Consider the following 13312-nt stretch of genomic DNA (forward strand, 5'->3'; position numbering starts at 1 on the left):
ATTGCAGGCTTTGCTTACAGTAATATTTGAAGCTACCAGAATAACACTCAACACATCAGAGATTGACGTTTTTCTCCAGCTATCAACGTGAGTTGTGGCCATTGTTTCATGCAACTGTGTTTATGAAATGATTGATGGGTGGGGGGGGGGCAGTGGAAACAAACAGTGAGGCATTTTCCTCAGAAAAGTATTGATGTGACTGCATCAGCATTTAAAAACATTTGTTCATTAATGTGTGTGAAGTATGACAAATCTGCCTAGGTAATTTAGAGAGAAAAGTCATAAAACAGACAAAAGAATGATTCTATTCTTAGTAAAATGCACAAATAGATTTACCAGGCAGCAGTGAATATTCAGTGAAGTACTTAACCACAAACAATATCTAAATATATTAATGTGTTAAAAAGTAGCTTTGTCTGGAATGCCCCATCCTGAAAAACTAAGTATTTATTGTAATATTACGATAGTCAAATTATATGTTAAGTCTGATGTTACATTGTCCATTAGAAATTCATCATATACGTTATTTATATTTATATATCTCTCTAGCTACATCTATTTATGGATCTACTCAGAGATCAAAGACCACAATACCGAGAATGGAAAGCCAAAACCTAAAAATATTGAAAGTGCAAAACACCAACACCCAAAATATCGAACTCGAACATGCAAACTGCACATACAAGCTACTCCACCAAAGCAGTACCATACAAAACAAACAACAGAATATACATGAAAACAGAAAATAAACCCTGTACAACATTAAATAACTACTAACTCACCTTCCCTCATCAAACTGGACTAACTAAATCTAATCTAAGTGGGGGTTTACGGCACACCTACCCCATGACATGGGGGGCTCTGCCCCCCACACCCGCTCTAACTATATATACCAACTCCGGGATCGCACTACAGTGGAGAAATGGGCATAGACCTTTTCTGTACCTCATTCTATGGCACAGACATCCACTGCTGCCAAGAGAGTACAAAACATCCGCCATATTTGCTCACATTCTTCTTATAAAACTTTAAAGCGACATAGGATTTACAAACACGGACTACGGCTTTCCTCTGGCAATGTACCTACAACAACATCAGCCCTTTAAATTTCAGTTTGCTGACTCTCAGGGTTCTGAATTTCAATATTTTCACCTTCAGTCATTTTCGCTTTCAGTATTTTCAGGTTTCTGCTTTCCGATCTCAGTATTGTGGTTTTCGATCTTCTGACAGTTCAGTAACTAAAAGTACATATATATATATATATATATATATATATATATGTGTGTGTGTGTGTGTGTGTGTGTGTGTGTGTGTGTGTGTGTTAAGGGATGCTTCAAAGTTCTCAGTGGTTTATGACTCAAGGTATTTTAGCCAACATTCCATGAGTTGACTTAAAAGCATCTGAGAATATACAGATATACAACTCTGTATCAGTTCATCAAAGGTAGCTTTAACTTAAAAAGAAATGGTGAAAGAATCTGAGAGAAAAGCAATTTCATCAAAAATTGTTGAAGTCTATAGATGGTATTTCTGGTGTAGTTTTTATTGTGGGAGTTGTCTGCGATATAATTTATAAGATTTTGTGTAGACTGACAGTGTTGAAAATTGATTGTGCAGGCAGATAAAGGACTCACAAAACTCCAGAAACATTACCACTGCCCCAAGAAGCAGAGCTCAGCACCAAAGAATGGTACCCAGAGCAAAGACATATGAAAAAATAATAATCAAAATATTTTTATTAAGAATAAGGAATGTGTTGAGCACTTTCATTCTATGTCTAAAAGGACTTCATCAGAACTAAGTTATTAACACAAGACATACTCCTTATGTACATAATATAAATAATTAAAAATTATAATGATTAAGATAAGAGGGTGGGTATCTCAATAAAACCATATAAGGAATTTTAAAGGTACATTACCTATAACAGCAGAGTCTACTTTATCCTCTCGAAATCTGAAAACCCCAAATACAAATAGCGCGACACATAAAGAGCGAACCGCGAATACGTCAAATGTACTAAACCGTGAAATTTCAAACCTTGAACCGTCATAGTCGGCCAGCCCACCACCTGCAACACACTACCTACCCAAACACAATAAAAGCAACACATACATACACTAACCAAAACCCTACTTCTAACCCTAAATTAAAGCACCAAAACCCTACTACTAACCCTACACTAAACCCCACATACACAACTATCTATGCACTATCCTTAACCCCTCCCTAACCCTAAGGTCCATAACTACCGCATACTTCCCCCACAGAGCTGTACCCAAACAAACTAAATATTCCACACACATATACTTAACAAAACCGTACACTAAACCTTACATACATTACCTACACAAAACCTTACATACACTACCTACCTATGCACTTACCTTAACCCCTCCCTAACCCTAAGGTCCGTAACTATCGCATGCTTACCTTACGGAGCTATACCGCAGATGGGCCAACTATGCAAATTTGATATTTCCACTTTCATGGTTTCGTTTGTTTGCCATATTCGCGGTTCAGTCTTTACGTGTCGCGCTATTTGTATTCGGGGATTTCAGCTTTTGAGCGGCTAAAGTAGACCCCCTATAACAATGTAAAGAATAGAGAACAAGAGTACAATATCATAAATGAATCAAATGGATCAGGTCATCACCTTAAAATAATACTAATTAAAAATGCTATTATGAAATATATTTATAATGTAGCTGACCTTAATTTTAAAAGTGGTGCAATAGAAATTAATTCATTCAGACCAGGCATCCTGTTCAGTTATAATGACAATTGCCAAAATAACTCCCTGTATTCAAGGAGGTCTTCCCATTGGCCACCTCTAGGATTTTTGTGCAATTGTTCCAAAGCAAAACATGTGAACATACTGTTGGTACAAATTCTAGCATGTTTAACTAAATAGTTGAACTCAGTGTTATGAGTAATATCTTATACATGTTCATAAATGAATTTCTTTAGGGCTTTTTCTGTTTTCCCAGTATAAAAGGCCCCACAGACACAAATACTAATATACAAGACCCTATGCTGTTGCAGTTAACATAGTACTATGGGTCTAGAATTTGTGCCAACAATAAGTTCAAACTTTTTGTTTTGGAACATTTGCACAAAAATCCTAGAGGTAGTCAATGGGAAGACCTGTTTGAATATAGGGAGTTATTTTGGCAACTGTTATTACAAGCCACGCCTTGTCTGAATGAATTAATTTTATTGCACCTGTATTAAAATTAAGGTCAGCTAAATTGTAAATATATTTCATAATGCTATTTTTAATTGGTATTATTTTAAGGTGATGACTTGATCCATTTTATTCATTTATGATATTGTAATCTTGTCATCTATGCTTTATGTTGTTACAGGTAATGTAGCTTTAAAAATCCTTGTATGGTTTTATTGAGATACTCACCCTCTTAGCTTAATTATTATCATTTTTAATTATTTAGATTTGATATATATATATATATATATATATATATATATATATATATATGTGTACGGATTATGTCTTGTGTTATTAACTTTGTTCTGATGAAGTCCTTATAGAAATAGGATGAAACCGCTCAACTCATTCCTTGTTCTTAAAAATTATTTTGATTATTATTTTTTCATGTGTCTTTGCTCTGGGTGCCATTCTTTGGTGCTGAGGTCAGCTTCTTGGGGCAGTAGATTGACAATGTCCAAATTCATGCCGCACCACCAGATTTGTAGATATTTGCTTTATGTGCTGGCACTAATTTATTGTGTGTGGTGTTTTTTAATTTCAACACGGGTTTGAGACTGTGGTATTTGAATGTATAATTGGGGGGAACAGTCCTCACTTGGGAGGTGGAAGTTGACTTGATCCCTGTATAAAAAGCTTTTTACATTATTTATGCAGCGTGGAATGTTTTCAATGAAATGGCTTTCCATACAAATGTACTTTCAGTCATTTATACCTTCTGTTTTTTTTCTGGAACCAAGGGTGAAGCTACAAAATCACTTAGCGTATCAGAACTCTTTATTAAATGCGTTCGTCCTCAGACTTCTTCAGAATGCACAGGTTCACCAATAACACATTTAAATAGTTAATGCAAACCATTTAAAAAGTAGAAACATTATGTTAAAGCTTGAAAACTCAGATTCAACATTATACAATTACTTATTTACATAAAACCAGCATTTTTTTTAAAACATTTAATATTAACCATATCGAGCCCCGTTTTTTATCAGAATTTAATCTTAATTGCCACAGGGCCTCTTTCTGTTCTAAATAATTCCTAAAATCTCCACCCCTCATATCGGCCAAACCTTGCTCCAGAATTGAAAAAAGAAATTTCTTGTAACAATGACTTTGCAGGGTATGTTTAAAGAGTGCATTTTAGTAACCTTCTTTTTAATACAATATAAATGCTCCCTTACCCTTTTATTTAAGGCCCTTGTTGTCATGCCTATATAAAAAGCTGTACAGACGGTGCCTATACTAATGTAAACAACCCCCCTACTCTTACAGCAAAAATACCCTGGAACCCTAATCGTATCAGACATATGCTTCAAATAAACAAAGTCCTTCCAAAATGTATCAACATACATTACATCCTCCATACTTATACATTCCACTGGGTTTGTTAGTATAACAGTTATCTAACCCATATCTAGTACTGTCAGTATTAGGGTCCCAGGGTATATGAGGGGTGGAGATTTTAGGAATTATATTAATTTTTAATTAAATAATTATTAATAATTAATTATTACTTAAATCTGTTATTGGTGAACCTGTGTATTCTGAAGACATCTGAGGATGAAAGATTTTTTTATAAAGAGTTCTGATATGCTGAGTTATTTTGTGGCTTCACCCTTGGTTCCAGTTTCTTTGCTTCTTGGTTTTAGAATTGGAACTGGTTTTCAAGCAGATTTTGTACTTTATTTTTTTTTTTTACTTCTGTTTTTTCTTTCAGTCAAAGCTACCTTTGACAAAATGATACAGAACCATATATTCACATACATACATGTATATATGCAGTCATACATACAGACTCCCTGTCTGTCTATCCTGCTGTAAATTTATCCTTATAACTTCCAGACAAAGGAGTAATGGACCATTTTAAAATTCTTAAAGGAATAAATAAATAAAAAGGCTGGCAGGCAGAGTTTCATAGGCACAAATCACTAGGCGGTGATAATATTTAATGATAAAAATCCACAAGAAAAACAAATAAAATGTGAGCACTTTCATTAAACAAGTGTTAACTTCAACAGACACCATTAAAATGTATGACAACCTTTTATATACATATAAAAAACACTCTGAATGATTTGTGCCTGTGAAACTCTGCCGGCCAGCATTTTTATTTATTTAGTTTGTTTTGCTTTTTCTGTTTCTTAAAGGGACACTCTTAGCCACTTTGCTTTTCCATTCTGAATAGGATTGCTTATCTGAAAGAAGTTTAGGTGTAACTTGAGCCTGTTTAAGTAAAACAAAGGATACAAAGGATATAAAAATGATTCAGTATGCTTAAGCTATAAAATTAAAAGAGCAGATACAATTTTTACCAGTCATCATTGTCCAAAATGTTGCCCACACAACCTAAAAGGTACAGCATTATAACCAAACTACAATGAGAAAATGCAAAGCAGAAGCAAGGGTACGACAGAAATTTCTGGAAAGACTTCCAGCCAGATTTCAATGGCAGTGTACCAGGGCAGTAGTAGTACTTTACATTGGTGGAATGTGTTTAGAGCATGTATGGTACTTTGAAATTACACTTGCTGAGGATCCTCTTCTTCCCTGTCCCCAAAAATGGAAGAGGTCTTCATGCAGATAGCAGATATTTCAGGTGTCTGGGCATTTTACCTCTCCTCAGGGTAAAAGTAAGTCTCCTAGATGCAAGCTATAGTCATGGGGTTCCAGCAACAGTCCTGACTACCAGCTAGAAATGTCCAAAGTTGGATGTTTCTGAGTTTACTGTAGTTTAGGGGTCTATATTACGAGATCGAAAACCCGTTTCAGCGAACACCACAAGACCGACATGTATAGCGCGAACTACGGTAACGGCGAATGTTCAAAACCACGAAACACGAAATGTCAAAGTGTCATGGTTGGCCCGTCTGCAGTATAGCTCCGTAATGTAAGTGTGCGATAGTTACGGACCTTAGGGTTAGGGTGCGGGTTAAGGTAAGTGCATAGATAGGTAATTTATGTAAGGTTTAGTGTAGGGTTAAAAATAGGGTTTTGTTAAGTGTATGTGTGTGGATTATTTGTTTTGTTTGTGTATATGTCTGTAGGGTAAGTGTTAGATAGTTACGGACCTTAGGGTTAGGGCACGGGTTAAGGTAAGTGAATAGATAGTAATGTATATATGGTTTAGTGTAGGGTTAGAAGTAGGGTTTGGGTAATGTATGTATGTGTTTTATTTATTATGTTTGGGTATGTAGTATGTAGCGCGCGGTGGTGTTGGCTGACTATGACGATTCGAGATTTGAAATTTCACAGTTTAGGGGGTTCGGCGTATTTGCGGTTCGTGCTGTATGTGTCGTTCTTGTGGTGTTCGCTGAAACGGGTTTTTGATCCGGTAATATAGACCCATAGTTTAGATTTGCATTACAAATGCAAGTGAGTTCTGGATGTCATTTTTGTAGATCTTTTTGGAACTCTTAGAACCCCTCTATTCCAGTCAAAAGATCAACTCTGGAATCAGGAAGAGCAGGCTAAAGCTTTACTTCTGGCAGGGGCTTTATGTTCCTCTGCTGGAAAGATGAACATTTTTTCCATACTTTTGCACTTTCTGGAAAAGGTGTGAGCAGTTTTGGACCTCACTGACTTTAAAAGCACTTCTGGTGCACCAAATTCTGGATGGTGACTGTCCAGGGGTAATGCCCCTACTGCTGCAGAGAGTCTGGTTCATGTCACTGGACATGATGGATATCCATCAGTGCATCAGTATATGGTAACCTCTCATGAGATTCCGCTGCTTCTCCTTAAGCCAGCATTGCTTTCAGCACCCTGACTTGCCCTTTACCTGTCCTGTGCTCCCAGATTATCTAACAACGAAGTGGCAGTGATGGTAGAAGCCTTGTGATGTTTTTTTTTGTTTTCTCTGGCAGCACAGTAGTACAGCAGATAGTGTTGTTGCCTCACAGTAAGAGGTTCCCTAGCTCAATTCTTTGGGAGCATGCCTTCTGTGGGGAGACTGTGTGTTCTCCTGTATTCCCAATAGTATTTTTCCAGGTGTTCCAGTTTTCCTCCCACATTCCACAAACATGCAGTAGATGGATTGGACACTCTAAATTGACCATTGATGTATGTGTGTGTGTATGATTGTATGGTGTGGAAGAACCACTGTGGCAGGGCTAGCCACCCAGCTGTGTAAGCCTTGGCTGTAGATGATTGTTGCTGTTGAAGTGACACCCCAACTCCATGTGCAAAAACAGGAAAAAAGGGGGTTATGGATGGATTTCTAGTATGATTGTGCATTTTTTTTAATTAATGAAGCACTTAAATGTGGGCAGGGTTTATGTTAATTATTTTTTCCTGCTATCTGAATTTTTTTTCTTGTGATTGAGATAATTTAATTAAAAAGGAAGGGGACTGATCTGTTTCACATATTACCTATTGATCCCCTTTTTCTGAGGTCATGTGACTCTTTACAGTTAATATATGTAAATAGTAGAGAACAAAAATGTGTTTAGCGTTTCTTATTTCTTCAAAGTGTTTTTATGTTGTTGATGTGGGTGATTCTGCTATAAAGGGATTTTAATGGCTCATTTCAAATGAGTATTGATTTCATGGGTTTCATTAAGTTGGAGGGATCCAAGCCTTGTATGAGTGTGGTCTTTTGTTGTTCTGTTACTTAAATAAGTGGTTTCTTGTGGCCTCATTGTTTAACTACTAACTGTGGCTGTTTTTTAAGCTTAGGCAAAGTTTTATTCTCTTTAAGTCCCCTCAAAGTAGGTAAGGCAGCTCTGAGCCTGGTCAGAAGGATTACTGTCACTGGGACAGAGCTGGACATGCTGCTTTGATAGTCTTCCTTCCTAAGGAAAAGGCCCAAGAGGTCATAGCCTTGGCCTTCTAGATAAAAGATTAGAGAACATTCACCCTTACTGCGGCCACCATCTTCATGGTTGTACTGGTACTGGCCTTCCTCCATAATGTTGTGCTCCTGTGAACTGTTAAGAGCTCATTGATTGTGGAATCATCATAGTCTTCCTCCTGACACCATTGTGTGAACAGATGAACTGTTTTCATCAGTCTAATCCAGGGTGATATTTCTTCAACCACTGAATCTGTCACAGGTTATGATGATAGATGTGCTATTGGCAAGCCAGGAGGCACTTCCAGGATTCTTGCTGTACAGGGAAGCAGAGCCCACATGGTCAGTGACTGCACACCAACCTGCTCAAGCTGATAGCAGTACTGTGTGCTTTCGATGAAAGAGATGAAACTGAAATCTGCTCTCTGTTAAACATGATGCATTGATGCACCATCTGCAGGGACTTGTTGGGCACCTAGTAGCTGGCCATTGACTACAGCATCTTCCTAGTAGGTGTTCACATTCCTGCAGAGGTAAACATACTACTCTGCTCCCTGAACCAGAGCTTCAGTCCTGTTCTGAAGCTGTGGGTCAGGGACTTCTGCATTCCTTGTTTGTTTCATCCGGAACTTGATATATTTTCCACTAGCAAAAATGTGACTTCCTTGATACGCCTTTCTAAATAATGCAAACATATAGTTTAGTTAAAGTTTGGCTTAATTTAGTTTGATTCTCCCATTTTTTCAGTTACAACTGAGACAGTATATATTGTGATATTAATAAATGTTGCAGTCATTATTTTCAGGATACTGATACTTAAATATATGCAGTGGTATATTTGTATTAGTGCCTTCTGTTTCAACTAGAACCTGTAATAAATTATTAACTTAAAAAAATGTGATCTTATTTATTTTAATTTGTTCAGTGGGGAACATTGGTTAGAATACTGATCTCAGTGAACCACATTCAGACTCAGCTTGAGGATTTAACAAAAATGCAACATTAATAAAATGGTCTAAGAAGAGTGTTACAAGTTATGCACTAGTACATTGAGGCACTCATTATCTCCAGGTACATTTAGAGAAACTTCTAGAAGACTGTTACAATTGCAGTTTCTAGATTTCAGTATTTACATCTACAACTGGTTGTGCCCCAGGTAAGAGACGTAAGATGGACAACTTTAGGAGAGAGAGTACAGTGACGTGCTGGGATGAGGAGAAGCAGGTTAAGGTTAAGTTGATGAGAAGAGGCAAGATTGAGGGGGTAAGGAGAAAAGGGGGCATTGTGTAAAATATTGTTGAGAAATATTAAATGCTGTACTCCCAGAAGTAGTGGAAGTATTCTCCCTAAAGTGAAGGGGAAAGCTATTGCATACTTTTCCGTTGTTCCTCTATGTCTTGCACCTTTTTTTTCTAATAAGATTTTATTGTTCTTTCTCTCGAAAAATATAGCCAGTAAATGAAATGAACATTTTTCCTTTTTAAGTAGCAAAACCAAATTGGTTGAATAACTATATGCAATAATTGCAAAGCAAGTATATAACCAAATCATATCACATAATAATTGAATGTACTGCAGTGGTGGTGCTGCGGTAGCGTTGTCGCCTCATAGCAAGATGTTGTCCCATTCGATTCTCAGCTAGAGCATCTTCTGTGTGGAGGCATACGTGAATGGGGCGTGCCTTCGTTGAAGGTTGTGCGTCAGGGCTGGTAACCTGGTACGTAAAAATTCACTATCAATCATTAGCGGACCGGAGTTCCGCTGTGGCGACCCCTAACCGGGAAAAGCCGAAAGACACAAACAATATCACGTAATAATTGAAATATGTAAAAATAGTTGGGATGTTAAAAGAACAATATATATATATATATATATATATATATATATATATATATATATATATATATATATATAGTCAATTCAAGGTCTCAACAGACTGAGGAACAATGTTGCAGAATTGAGTTTAAATTTTTGACAATGGAGTGCTAAGAATGGTTCTTGAAGATGGTTTTCTTTTCTTAATAACAATATTTATATGTATTACTTCTTCTATGCGGAGAATTAATTCCCTATATTGGAGTAATGTTTTAATGTTTCTTTTGCAGTTTCTTCTGATGACTTTTCTTGCTACTGTTAATATAGCCAATAATATGTAGTATTTATCAATTTTCAAAATGAAATTCAGATACATTGTAAAAAGCCAGCATTTTGTCTAGACATATTTTATGAGAAGTATCAGGGGTAACCTAGGGGTGGACAGAGATTGAAAACTCAAGCTTCGGATGCCAGAGGTTCAACCTGTTGATGATTGCACTTCCTCCATAGGAAATCACCGTCAGAGAGTTCTGCTGGCAATGATGCCCTTTTAAGAGGAATTTCCCCCCTTCTTCAAGTTGGTGTGTCCATTGAGCTGGTATATAGTAGTTTGGGGTCCCACATTGGGGGGAGGGGTTCAGGCTTCCTCCCTGCAAAAAACACTTAGCGTTTTTACTTATTTCTGCCATTTTGGCAAGGGTATGTAACACCCTGGGACAATTTAGAAAGGTTACAGTGAGGTGTTAGCCTTGTGTACACCTCACAGTAACCATTTCTGATTCAGAAGCAGCGCTACATCTAAACATATTGGAAAATATTAAGATACAACTAAACACCCTAATACTGGGTGATTTCAACTACCCTGCCATTAACTGGGAAAACTACATGGGTACCAACACCTTTTCCCAACGGTTCTTGGAATTCATAAATTCCAATGCCCTGGATCAACTAATCCATTGTCCCACCAGGGGCTCCAATATCCTAGACCAGGTCATTACCAACATGGGAGATAGAGGCTCCATACCAGTGGTCACCCCCTCATTGGTCAGGTCTGACCATAAGCAAATCACCCTTGACATTCACATCCCACCGCCACCCCCCAGTAAGGAAACCTCCATAAAAAAGCTTCTCCAAAGCCAACTTCATGCTACTTAAGTCAGAAGTGACAAACTTCATGGCACCCATGCAGATGGGAGCTGAAAGTTCGACTGCTGAATCCTACACTAAGGCACTGTACAAACACATCCACTCATGCATTAATCGTGCCATCCCAAATAGAACCAAGATGCTCTCCTCCAAAAAAAGGAAGCCAATCTGGTGGTCCCCTGCCATAAACAAACTATACAACAGAAGGAAGAAACTGTTGCAGAAAAGAGGAAAATCCCAGGATGCAAAAAAATCCCTTACCAACCTCAGTAAGAAGCTGAGATCCCTCATAAAATCCTCCAAAGCTAGTTACGAAAATAAAATTGCCAAAGATTCCAAAGACAATCACAAGGCATTCTATAGTTATGTCAAGAATCTAAATGGCAATGCTCAGATCTGCTCTGAGCAATAACAGAATGGCATTAAATATACTGATCCCAAGGATATTGCCAATATCTTGGCAGACTGATTTAGTGCCAACTGCACCCCCTCTCACCCCCTAAATGGCCCATCTCAATACCAAAAGATTGCCAAATTCCAGTAATCATGGCCACACAGGTAGAAACCGCACTCTCCAAAGCTAAGACTACAGCATCCATGGGACCAGATGACATCCTGGGCTGTGTACTACATGAACTACAAAATGAACTGGCACCTCAACTAAGTGTCATGTTTAATCATAGCCTCACCTCAGGCTTCGTGCCCACTGAGTGGTGCACAGCTACAGTTATCCCACTCCACAAGAGGGGATCCACCTTGGATCCTGGGAACTACCGCCGCATCAGTCTGATGAGCTTAATCTGCAAGGCCATGGAACGCATTATCATGGAACTTATAAACAAAGACATTGGCAACCTTCAAACACTGGACCCCACCGTTTGGGTTTGCGAAGGGCCGATCTTGTCTCCTGAACCTGATTGACTTCTTTGAATCAGTCTCCAGAGCTGTGGACGAGGGTAAGGTGGTCCACACAGCCTATCTAAACCTCACCAAGGCCTTCGACACCATCCCCCACTCTGGAATCATATATAAGCTTACTAAGCTGGGCATAAATCCCTACATCACTCAATGGGTTACCAACTGGCTTACTGACAGAACCCAGAATGTAAAAATAGCCGACTCCAAATCCAGCTCCAGACAAGTGAGAAGTGGAGTACCTCAGGGTTCAGCCCTGGGACCACTCTTGTTTGGCATCTACTTCTCTGAACATTAAGGGAATCTGGTTAACAAAGTTCACAGAACACTGCAAACTGGGAGCCATTATTGAATCCCCAAATGATGTGGATATTCTACAGAAGAGCCTTACAGAAACAGATGCTTGGTACCAGAGCCATGGGCTCAAGCTTAATGCCAATAAATGTATAGTTATCCCCTTTGGGAAAAACCATGTACCCATGAATTACCACATAGGTGGCAGTACACTAAACACCGAAAGTGTGATGAGAGACTTAGGGACACAGGTGGGCAGTGGTCTCACCTTCGATAACCACATCACCACAACAGTCAGGAAATCCTTCTATGTGGCACACCTCATCTCTAAGGGTTTTTCATCCAGAAAAAAGGAGGTCATTGTCCCACTGTACTCATTAGACCCATTATAGAGTACAACGCCCTGTTTGGTATGTACCTCACAAGACATCTGCAACAGCTGGAAAGGCCACAGAAATAACTCACTAAAAGAATCACAGGCCTAAAGCAGATGCCCTATGCTGACTGTCTAAAATAACTCCAGCTATACTCTGTGACATATCGTCTACTCAGAGGAGATCTCTGCTTAACATACAAGGCCATGTCAAACCCTGAGCTGTTGGACATGCTCTACCTAAAGAAATCCCAATTCCTTAGAGCCACATGCTCCAGGGATCTAAACCTTGTCATCACAATGAACAAAACATGCTGGAGGGATAGGTTCTTGACCCACAGACTCCCCATACTCTGGAATAGACTGCCCATACATGTCAAGCAGAGCGCCTCTTTGGCCCTCTTCAAAAGGAACCTTGACGATTGGATGGGAGATAGGAAATTCACCCCAGGGATCACATCAATCACCCTGCTAGACAGGAGTCCAGGGAAGTAAATACTGTAGGAAGAAATATCCGGGGAATTGTTTGGCTAGGCTTGTTTAGGACCTAGGGCTGATAGCCTAGTACCACCCTATGAACCTATAAACTTACCACAGTGGGCTGCCTCTGTGGGCAGCTGCAAATTTTAATGAGGTATTTTGGGAAGTGGAATATGCTAATTAGCTATGTGCTCTCCTGCCATAAATGCTTGCTATAGAACATATATATGCAGCCAAGTGATTCAGAGAATTGCTTGCTGTTTAATTCACCATC

General features: G+C 38.6%; 1 protein-coding gene across 2 annotated transcripts in view; it reads left to right on the top strand.

The window, feature by feature from the left end:
• The window catches only part of ITGA3 (integrin subunit alpha 3), a 1049629-nt gene that overhangs the window by 818536 nt on the left and 217781 nt on the right, over window positions 1–13312 (top strand). For both annotated transcript variants that reach the window (XM_044055141.1, XM_044055142.1), the window contains exon 17: window positions 8–87. In XM_044055141.1, coding sequence (XP_043911076.1) covers window positions 8–87 — 80 coding nt within the window. The remainder of the gene's footprint in view (window positions 1–7; window positions 88–13312) is intronic.

The sequence above is a fragment of the Protopterus annectens genome, chromosome 13.part0 (genome assembly GCF_019279795.1).
Source record: "Protopterus annectens isolate FY-2018-M chromosome 13.part0, PAN1.0, whole genome shotgun sequence".
Lineage (NCBI taxonomy): Eukaryota > Metazoa > Chordata > Ceratodontiformes > Protopteridae > Protopterus > Protopterus annectens.